The following is a 12,049-nucleotide window of genomic DNA, read 5'->3' on the forward strand; positions in this document are numbered from 1 at the left end:
GACATTAGATGTATACATTTATAGGAAAGAGATCATCTTCGGATCTCTTCTACCAAAACTCACGGATTAAGTGATCTGGACCCTTCAAATTTGATCCAACGACTAAAAACAGAGGTCTTTTATAAAAATTATAATAATTTTAGCCGTTGGATCAAATTTCAAGAGTCCGGATTACTTAATTTAGAAATTTTGGTGGAAGAGATATGAAAAGAATCTTCTTTCTACATTTTTAATGGTTGAGAAAGAAAAGGCAAACATGATGATGATGAAAGCTTTTGATTGTTTCCATTATTTTAGCCTAGCTACCTAAAGCTCTAATACACAAACAAACGTAGACTAGTAAATTAGTAATAAAATATAACTAGCCAGTGACTATTTTCATTGGAAATACGAGATGAGAAATTAGTAAGGGTTATATATAGATTTAGGCTGAATTAGTAATAAGATACAAAACATTTATTGACGAATTTGAATTTGAAATAATCGATATGGTTAAAGAGATTTGAAATGACTAGACAGAATACACCTAGAGCAATTTATAAATGACAATTTGGAGATCCTGATATGAGTTATTTTTTATATTGGTGAATAAAAGCATTTTCAAATGAGATATTAGATCATCTTCAAATGAGAAGCTAAATTGTTTACATAAGTTATAAAAGAAAAAAAAAAGACAATAATAATTGTTTCCAACCGAAATGTCAAATCTTATGTAGCATAACATGAAATGACAGCAAATAAGTTTGCTGTCAAATTTGACAGCTTCAAATGTTTTTTGCTAATTATTAAATAACTTTTATTAATATTTTAGTGTCATTTATTATTAAATATCACTCTCCGCTCATCCTTCCTCTTCCTTTTTCTGGGAACCAAACCATAAACAATGCTCACGGTCTCAACCTCAAACCCAAATGTAAAGATTACTGATTTGTCGTTTAAACCTAAACGTAAATCTGATGTGAGGTTTATTTTTGTCTTTTATAAGAGCATCGCTGCTTGTCCTTTTCCATTTTTCACAATAGCTCAGACAAGAGCTCTCAAATGTTTGTCGTAATCTCGAAAAAGAAAGTCCATGGAGTCCATCACCACACCTGCAAACGGAGTTGCAGACCTAAAGGTAAAATCTGCTCTTCCCTACTTCGCCGTGGTCTTCATAGTTGGATTTTTTCTCTGCAATGGAAATTAATTTGTGTTCTCGTCTGTGCATAGGATTCTCTCTCCCGTTCCACAGTTCCTCTCGTCTTTCTCCTTCCCCTCTCCTACCTTTCCACAGTATCTTGGCATCAGCCGGTTTTAAAACGAAAGGATAAAGAAGACTAGGACGAGCACCGCTTTGTCTAGCGGAAGTTGCATCAATCTTGAGAATCCAGATCCATTAAAATATAAATATCAATTTTTTTCCCTGCAACAATCCCTTTTGTTTTACTTTTTCTTTTAATTTATCATCAACAAAACGAGAAAAAAATGAGATTGAGAGAATGATGGAGAAGAAAAGCAGGGGGGTATACAAAGTTTCAGAAAAGAGAGAACGAAGATGATCAGGAGGAGTCCAAAAAGAAGGGCAGGGCTTCATTTCGCGTTTAAAAAATAAAAATAAAATGAAAAGAAAATAGTGTAATAAAATAATAATTTAATTTGACATACGGGATGGAGAACAAAACTTTAAAAAATGTCAAAATACCACGTCATAAGTCAAATTCAAATTTTATGTTTTAAATTTGACATCTCCTTTAGAGATGCTCTTAAAAGATAAATGTCAAATGTTAATTTGATGGCTGACGTGACAATGTTAGGTTTTCTCTTTTTCCAATCGATATGTTTTTTTGTTATAAATGATATTTGTAAGACCCATTTTAAAATGAAACCAATTAAACTAAATTTTCAAGATTTATAATTGGTTTATTAATGAGATTCATATAATAAAATAATTAAAAATTATTTGATATTCTATAATTAAGGCTTAAATATATTCCGTTAATAAACCATTCAAAATTCAAAAACATTTAAATTTTGATACAAAAGTCAATAAGATAAATCCAACTAAGGTAAATTATACTAATTTATACTTGCTGACAAACAAATTAAGTATATAGAAATTTTAGGTCAGTCACCTTAAGAAGTCGAAGATAGAAAAATCAACTACAAAAACATAGGTTAAAAAATTAAATAATAACCCTTAATATATATATATATATATATATATATCACAAAAGAAAAAAAAAATAGTATAACAACTCCTTATTGTCTATATATAGGAATTGGATAAGGGTCGGTACATACGTGCACATAGGTACGGAAGTATCGGTATGGCAGTCTTGGTACATATGTACACATAGGTACATTGTGACAACCTGTCCCTATTTTACAATTTTATTAATTTTAAAAGAGGGAATTAACAAAAATACCCTTAGAGGTGAGGACGTTGACTTTCGTTGACCAATGCATTGTGAGATGTATGAAACATTCTTTTAGTGTATCCTCGTAGTGTTCGTCACTACGAACATGTAGGCACAATCGGAATCCAAATCGAAGCTACGGTTAAAATTTTACGAAACTACGAACATGGAGGGCAATTTGGTAATTTCACATTGCAGGGATATTTTTCTATTTTGTCTTTTGTGGCATTGGTTACATACATATAGGTACGAAAGTATTGATACGTTAGCATCAATTCAGAAATATCGGTGCGGAAGTGTCAGTATATACGTACATATAGGTACGAAAGTATTGATACATTAACATCAAAAGAAAAAATTGGTAGATTCGATGTATGAGAAGGTAAAAATAAATTATCAACACTATGTATAAGAAGAAAAAATATTAGATGTGGACGGTGGCCCTAGCCCTTTCTTCTTACATGGTTGAAGATAATTTTTTGGGTTGGACAAAAAGTATCATTTCTAAGTAGAATCATTTATGTTAGCAATAAAATGAAAAGTTATAAATAAATTAAATATGAGACATTATAATTCACTCAAGGATAATATAGGAATAAAAAAATTACATAAAAGGAATTAAGTCTGGCAATAAATATACATGCTGACTTGGACATAAGTCAAAAGACTATAATTAGTTTTTTATTTATTTATTTTTTTTATATATATATATTTTTTTATCTTGGTTAAGGTTTTAGTCTAAAGATAATCTTTTTCTAGGATTAATATCTAGGTGTGTGTGTGTGTGTATAATGAATACACGGTTAGTACGATATGTTGTTACAATAAAACGAGATATTGCTAAAAAGGGCATGTGTGTACAGATATACAGACAAAATTCAAACCTGTTAATGCTTCTGATGTATAGAAAAGAGAGAATTGAGAAGTCATGACCTATATTTAATTACAAATTTGAGCGAAAGTACATGGTTGGAGCATACAATATATTCTATAGATAATGTAGGAAAGAAAAGAAAAAAGTACTTGATAAAGGAAAACCCTAGTCTATACTTAATTGTATCATCAATCAATAATACTACATTAGCTTGAAAGAAAAGCGAAGAATTAAATGGACACAAGGGCAACAAGTCGATATCACTTTCGAAGTTTCAATGTGGTTCACTTGAATGTAGTCTGAAATAACGGCCCTTTGGCATTGCTCGGGATTTAAATTGTACATTTGGAAGCAATACCTTCGTTCCCGGCTAAAATCAAGTATTTATCTCTCCTTGTAAACTTGGTGCTTTCAAACCCTAATGCCTTACCAATCTCACCTTGCACGTAATTAGCGACATCAAAGTTTGATCTATCCCCATCACGACAGGTGGACAGCCCGGATACCTTCTCCAGCAACTGAACGGTGTAGATCGGTGAGGGGTTCATGGTGAAGAAAAGTGGATCCAGGCACTTGAGCCCACCGGCAGTTGTGCCATGGAACATGCTGACGTGGGTGGTGATTGCAACGGGAATTATTTCGTCACTAATTTCTGAAAATAAAGGACTAAACCTAAGGAGGTAAGGTTCACGACACGTCGTTCCTTCGGGGCAGACAACGACGTCCCCTTGATTCAACAACTTCTCCATCATCTTTCCGTCTTGATGGCGATTTCTTGTTAATCGGACGGTCTTGATTGGTGAGAGGATCTCAGACATCTTGCTTAGGCTGTACGTTACTGCGTGTAGGTTTTTCTTCAATGCGAAGCAAAGGTAGAGAGGGTCTAGCAGCGTTCTATGGTTACAAACGTAAAGCACACCTCTAGGCTTGTCCGTTGGAAGGGTTTGTTTCCGGAGTTTAGGAGCACCCACAGTCAGTTGCAGACCACTGAAACCTAGCAGAGGGAGTGACACGTGGTAAGGCAGTGATATCCCAACGATGATTCTGAAGATTGCTACGGCTATCCCTATTGGTGCCCACATTAGTACTGCCAGGGTTTCAAGTGGGGTTGGTGTGAGAGCTAATCGACCATCATGGAAAACGACCTTCTTTGGGTATCTGTCTCTGGGTAGGTTCTTCCAGCTCCTCTTATCTGAGTCTCCCACTAGATAAACATCCTGCACGTGCAAGTTGCAACAATTTTTCAGGCCAAGACAGAAAATATTGCAACAATTTAGTTTTCTAGCAAAAATTAATTAAACATAAAACCAATTCACAATCAAAGAAGAAACAGAAAAGGCTACATGGACCAAACCATTTCTCCCAATATTTTTAATAATGCAAATTAGACACACACAATTATTGACCTATGTTGGAAAATGATATGTCCATTAACTTATACCAAAATATAGAAGAATGTATTAACTTAAACCAAATCTATTTAATATATATGAAAATTGTTTTATACGATATCTTATCCAGGTTTACTCTAAATCTCTCTAAATTTAACAACATACCCATGAAGTTTCAAATTTTTAATATATAATTAAAGGAAAGTAAACTACGTACCCTTGTTTAACTAACCGGAGTGAAAATAGAATAAAGGAAGTACCTTGCAATAAGAGAATAATTGGTGATAGCGAAATTTGTTGGAGGCAGAGATACCAATTGTATCAAAGGCCATACTATCATGTCCACCACGTTCTAGTTCTTCCAAAAGCGGCGAAACAATATTTCTATTCTCCTCTTCTTCCATGATACCCAAAAAGTATCCACCAAACACCTTTAACTCCTTCCCAACCACCATATCGATCTCCAAGTAGTCTTTTAAGAAGCTCTCAATCATTACTTGTGGTAGCTTACTAACAGCAATTTTCTTTGCACCTCTTTGAAGCACCTCAAAGGCTTCCAACCCAACGTCTTCCAAGAAGAACTTAGGCAAAACAGCTGTGCCAACTCTAAAGCTGTCTTTCTTAACCCCAAAGAAGCAGACCATCACCATTATTTTCAACCCTAATTTGTCACCGACGAGAAATATGATAGGCCATAATAGGAAAAGAACGAGTGCCCTTACGAAACCTCCAGCTTCAAAAGCCACGAGCATGAAGTAATTAAACAAAGAAGATGCTTTCAGCAGAGCTCCTTCGACGTTGAAGACGATCAGAGTTTGGTTTGTGAGGTTTGATCTTTGGGAGTGAAGAGAACTGAACGACTTCCGATTTTTAGACTGGCTTGATGATAGGCTGGTTGCATGGCTGTTGCTGCTCACACTTCTGGGGAAACCTCTGAGTTTCCGAAAGAAAATGCGATATAAAAAGAAAAACGGCTTCAAGAAAAAGGTCTTGGGCATTTTTAGAAGAATAATATGTTTTCTCCAACCCAATGCTGCAAGTCGTGCAAGTTAGGCTATGTTATGTATCTTTTAGAGCCGGATGTAGTTTTATATGGTTTGAGATGTATTTCATTCCCTCCGGCTTCACTTTTATCACGATAATGCTCACGTCAAAAATACAATTAAATAAGAATCTTGTCGGCTCTGCCGTGTGCCAGATCTGGCCATGAGGCTAATCTTTTCGGCATGCAACTGGAAAGGGATCCTCCCCGATTCCTTTCTCCTAATTCATCAAGTTCAAAGATCTGGACCGTTGAAATTTGATCTAACGGCTACAAACAGAAATCTATTTTAAAAGTTATAATAACTTTAGCCTGGATCAAATTTCAACGGTCAAGATTTCCAAACTTAATGGATTAGAAGGATGAGATCTGGAGAGGATCCCTTTTCCATGCAACTTGACGGATCGCTTTCCCATATGCAACTTGCTTGCGTCGTCCATGTTGACCCTTGAAAGATAATAAATTCTATAAAGTAAAACAAGAACAGACACAAAATATATTTTTCGGATTTTGCTCTTTAATGCAAAAGATTTCAAATAATTTATAAGATCTATCATCTCTATTTACGTTCAAAGTAATATCAAGAAATTTTTTTAGTATTATTGTTTTTGATAAAAACAGTCTTATCTTTAAACTTTTAATATTAAGAATTTTTTTTTTATAAATGATATTATTTACACTAATGATGAGAGAGTGGCCTAAATTTCACAATTAGCTTAACAATGATAAAATTGTTACCAACAAAATGTCATACTTGCAAATATAAAATTTGTTTAATCAAATTGTTATTTTGCATGTTTATTTCTCAGAAATTCAAACATTTTCTATAATAAAATATAATTATCAAACATGATCAGATCACGAAATATAAAAATTATCCAACAATAGTAATTAAGAAAATGTCGTACTTCCGAATATCGAACATCTTCTACTTCTACCATTAAAAAGAGAAAAGTGTTATTTAAGCAAGAGTTAGTAAGTTTGATTGGTGTTTATGTGGCCGGTAACGTGCATGTATTTCAATAAATGTAATGTATACAATTTATTTTTCTTTGTTAACGGTTATGAACAATTATGAAAGGCAATAAGTGATAATTATTAGTGATTCTTGCATTCTACGAACCTCTATAAATGAGGTATATCAACTAACAATAATAAAACAGAGAATATGACTAACCACCAAAAGGAGAGATTTTTCCGTGTTTTGGAACACTAGGCGATGTATCACATATCATTATAAAATTAGAGGAACATTTTAAAAGAAAACATTTTTCTAATTATATAATGATATGTGGCATACTCCGTGTTCCGATCACATTAAAAAATCTCTCCACTCAAAGGGTATTTTAGTCATTTTCTTTTTAGTTTAACTTTTGTAACTAATTAAGATAAAAGGAACAATCTAAATTATCAGGCCTTATGCATTTCACAGTAGGTCGAAAAAAGTAGGTGTGACACCAATGTAATGAAGTCACATAAATTTAATACTCCTACAATGAGTCGGAAAAATTGAGTTTGATACTAATAAACTGGATTCATGAGTTCAATATATCACACTCATGAGTTTAATATATTGAATTCATGAGTGTGATACTAATATACTGAACTTGTACTAATGTCGTAGTAGTGTTATAAGTATCACATTCAAGGTGCTTGAATTATATATATAAGTAAATTACATTCACTTAAACTACTATGGAAGACCTTACCGCTTTAAACCACTATGGCATATGTTTTTGGAAAATTTGGCTTGATAGATTCTACTTCCTTTATAACAATTTTCAATTTATATACAATAAGTACTAGTATATGATCATATACATTGGAATAGTAAATTTGATGGAATCCATGTAACAACAATGAAATGTACTACATATGAAAAAATAAAGAGTAATGCTAGAGAGATTAAATTTGTAGACAAAGTTTTGAAAACTAAAGGGCATGGAAATTGATAATTGTTTTATTACTTACACGTTGATAAATGTGTTTATTCTTATTGGTGACATATCATTTAGTTTATAAATTTAGTCTCTAAATTTAGTCTTTCTAACATTATCCAAAATAAATGTCTTCACGTTGCTTGAGTGAAAAAAGACTATTTGTTAGTGTGTAAGTTCAGTCTTCACAAGATATCTCAATCTCATCACTCTTCACTCTTCACTCTTCAGATGAAAATTAAATTAAATTAAATTAAATTAAAAAAAAAAAAAAAAAAAGATATCTCATCACTCAGAGAATGTAACAAGTTATTGGCGTACAACAACCAAATTCTTATAAGCGTACAGTAGAAGAATGAAGAGCTTGATTATTTACTTTGGTATATAGTAGTTTTAGAGCTGACAGCTGAAGTTAGCCACTCACTTAGAAAATGTCTCTTTAAAAGTGCTTTTGTTAAAAAGCATTTTTATTGAAATTAGAATAAAAACTTTAATGAAAAAAATAAGTGCATCCATAAATACTTGGTCTAATTAATAAAAAAGTGAGTAAAGGTTTGAAACTTCTAATCTAAACTGGAACTCCAACAAATACATTCTTTAAGGTCACCTACGATTTTGCCTTGGCCTTTCATATTTGCTCTCGTGACAAAAATTACGCTGCCTCCTATGGTGCCAAGGTTGCATGAAGGGAAGGATTGTTTGTCATCACTGTGTTGTAGAATACCTCCTATATTAAAAAATAATATTTGCACATATTGCATAAGCTCTTTTGTTGTAGGTCTATTTGATTAAACGATCTTTAGGGTTTAGAGAGAAAAGGGGCCGGCGGTATTGAGGGAGAAGAGAGACTGATTTTATTGTGAGGTGTGTTTCTATCATCTCATTGTGTCTTTATTTATATTAGTAGGATAGACAAAAATCTTTCCATTTAGGATTACAACATTTAATAGGTAATCAACTCCTAATAGGAATATAAGATACATTCTCATATCTACTAGGATTTACACAATCACATTCCTATTCTAAATATGACTGCAACATAATTAAAAATGCTAGAAAAATATTTTAAGAGCACCCTAGGAATTAAAATTTCTATCCCTATGTTACTCTTTAATTCAGGGAAGAATATTGTCTAGTGAAATCAATGTCACAACCACCCAGTCACCTTTATTGTTTTTCTAAATGACAAAGCAATTTGATGATATCACATACCATCGGCCAATTCAGACTAAGAATTTCAACATGTTCCCATCCTAGCTCCCCAGTCAAGGAGCAACAGCTACATAAAATCGAAGACGTTGCACCAACCGCGTACAACTACTATAGGGTACCCTACGCGTCATGTTTCTCACGGCGAGTTGGGGTCATGAGAAAGACTTGGAGGAATTTGTACTATATAAAAACAGATTGACGATTTGATGAAAGCATTACCAATCGTTTATTCATTTACTACAATTGACTAAACAATCTTAATTTTAATTGATTTTTCGCAAAAATGATCTTTACAAAGTAACATATAACATGAACTTTTTAATCATAAACACGAAATTTTATTAATAGGCCACAAAGTATTTTGAGGAGAAACTCCTCTTAATCACGCTCTTCTATGGCGTCATTGGGAGAGAGCTGCTACATAAGTAGCTTGAACACTCAAGATCCATTAAGATACTAGGGTATTTGTGATGGAGGGGTAAGAATTCTTCACCTCACTTCCGTTCTCCAATTTTTTCTCTCATAATTTTGCACGTTCTCATATATTTCATCAAAATCAAAATCTTCCATTAAACTGATTCAATCAATTTTCTCTAATTGGAAATCTACCCTTATAAAAAAAGTACGGGTAACTTATATTTTACTAAATTTACATAATAATCATAATTAGTTAACGATAGGATTTACCATCCAACTATACATAATATTGTTCTTTACACAACCAACGTTCATGGTCACACCATGAACGTCGTACTACAGTATATATAAAAGTTATTATTAATAAACGTCATGAAATTACCGCTGCCGTTATTACTTTTGGGCTCCTACATTCATATTTAAGAGTGTTATTGTAACGTCTCGTCCCCAATTATTACGATTTTTATAATTTTTAAATGTGAAATTTCGAAAATGTCCTTCGAGGCAAATGCATTGACTTTTGTTGACTGCCTTGTCGAGTTATGTAAGATACATTTTCTTAGTACATCCTCGTAGTACTCGTCGCTACGGACGCATGGGTGCAAACGGGACGCAATTTGGAGTTATAACGAAGAAGTTATGGGCGAATAAAAATAGGGACAAAATGGTAATTCGAATATTTTCTGGAATGCTCCAGATTTTTGGAGCAAAATATGGAGAGCCACGTGTGTGGCCCAGATTTAAAGACAGAAAAGATGGGCGGTGGAGATGAAGTATAAAGGGAGAGAAAGGAGGAAGGAACCGGACTAATTAGAATGAAGGGTGAGGGTGAGTGACCAATTAGAAGGGAAGGAAAGGAGGGGAAAAGAGAGAGGTGAGTGGCACCCAACCCAGATCTCCATCCCCTTCACCTGTATACCTATGTATCCAATCGGCGATGTCGCTGGGTTCGAAGTAATTTCCGGTGATTCTCACCCATTTTCCAGGTGATTTTCACCCATTCACCACCACTAAACCTCATCACCACATACCAACATCCAATTCTAGCCAAAATTGACACGAAATGGTGGAGATTTCACGAAGAATACCCCACGGGTGCCGCAGAAGACTTGCCTCAAATCCACCAATTCTGAAATGTTTTGCTTCAATTACCACCATCATTAGACTTCCCTTGAGGTCAGGAACAAATCCCAATCATTGGTTGGAGCGTCGGAGTCGATTTGAGGACGAATCAAGAATTACCCTTTATAGGGTTTTTGACGGATCAAGGGGAATTTGAGGTGTTTCCCGGCCGAGTTGGCCTTGGCCATAGGTATGAAAGTTGTTCCTCTCATTAAGATCTTCATCCTTCTAAAATTTGAGAATTTTCAGGAATAGTTGAATTTTCCGGTGAGTCGAGGCAGCCGACCGCCGCCTACAGCGGCGTGTGGACCAAGGGATTCCTTGATCTTCCTAAGCTAAATTTGATTCTCCAATTTCGTGTGTGAAGTCAGATTGACGAATTTCCGTCATTTGAACGTAGTTCCATTAAGGTCCGTCGCTTGATTATTATAGCAATTGACGATCCGACTGTTGGATCATCTTCAAACTTTGATACGTTATAATACGTAATATTTGAGGATATTAGAAACTTACAGATCGGGAATCCGACTTACGGATCTTCCCGAATAGGATATGTAAATTATATGTTCTGTTGATAAGAATTCTAAGACATGATTTGATAATTGTTCTAGGCGCCGATCGTTCGTGACGCCTTGATGTTTGTGCTCGGGAGTTGTAACGCGGACTCCAGGTGAGTGGGCTTTTGGTTTTCTATATATATACGTATATATGTTTTCTATTTTCCCAGAAATTGTTTTAAATGGATTTACGTTTTTAAATGCCATGTCAATTGCATTACATTTTAGTATATGCATTAGTATAGATATGCATATTATTGCATGATGTTGCGGACGCCCATATGCATTAGTATAGATATGCATATTATTGTATGGTTATGTTTAGATGCATTTAGTGCTCATTATCTTGCACCCTGGTGTTAGTGCTTTGCCTAAGGCTAGGGCTAGCTTTCACATGATCATTCACCTCCCGCACCATAAGCTCACCTTGGATCCAAGGCAGGTGCCAGTCTGTTGTACAGACCACATTAGGTGGTTCCGACTCGTAGGTGACTTGCGATACTTCGCACAACCTTCACATGATCGTAGCACTTGAACGTATTTATTTACACCCAGCCTGTCTTACAGACCACATTAGGTGGTTTTCACTCATGTGCAGGAATTAGTTAATGAGCTATAGGTTCAGCTGTACAGGTCACGTTAGGTGACTTCGGCTGACGTATCACTTTACATCGATTTATTTCACCTGGCTTACTTATTTTATCGATGAGATACTTGACATGGCATATACTTGGTTTTCACTACTCTCGAGCATGATTTATATATATATATATGTGTGTATTATTATTTTCTGGGAAATTATACGGGTTTTACAGTGAGGGGTTATAACGTTTTCAAAATGTTTTCATTAAAAACTTTATTTTCAGGCCCACACACCCTTATTTTGCGCCCCTCTAGGTTTTAGCTACTGAAGGTTTGTATCAACAAGGATTCTTGGCGACTCTCAGTATAGGTGGCTACTTTTCAGGATCCTTACCCGCACTACTGTACTTTACTTATACTTTGACGTCGCACGTGAAATGGGTTCATTCCCGCTCATAGCGCACTCTTGTCTTTAGGCACTTTTAGGTTTAAATTTATGCACATTTTCCACATCACCGT

General features: G+C 34.5%; 1 protein-coding gene across 1 annotated transcript; it reads right to left on the bottom strand.

Moving 5' to 3' along the window:
• Positions 1-3,314: 3,314 nt before the first annotated feature.
• LOC103953114 (probable glycerol-3-phosphate acyltransferase 3) lies at positions 3,315-5,763 on the bottom strand. The gene is made up of 2 exons (XM_009364845.3): positions 4,922-5,763; positions 3,315-4,487 (listed from the first exon to the last, which is right to left on the bottom strand). Exons 1-2 carry the CDS (start codon positions 5,657-5,659, stop codon positions 3,603-3,605), a joined length of 1,623 nt encoding a protein of 540 aa, XP_009363120.2. The 5' UTR covers positions 5,660-5,763; the 3' UTR covers positions 3,315-3,602.
• Between the last annotated feature and the right edge of the window lie 6,286 nt (positions 5,764-12,049).

Source organism: the organism of the source record quoted next, unplaced genomic scaffold, assembly GCF_019419815.1.
Source record: "Pyrus x bretschneideri cultivar Hongxiangsu unplaced genomic scaffold, Pyrus_bretschneideri_v1 Contig41, whole genome shotgun sequence".
NCBI classification, from domain to species: Eukaryota; Viridiplantae; Streptophyta; class Magnoliopsida; order Rosales; family Rosaceae; genus Pyrus; species Pyrus x bretschneideri.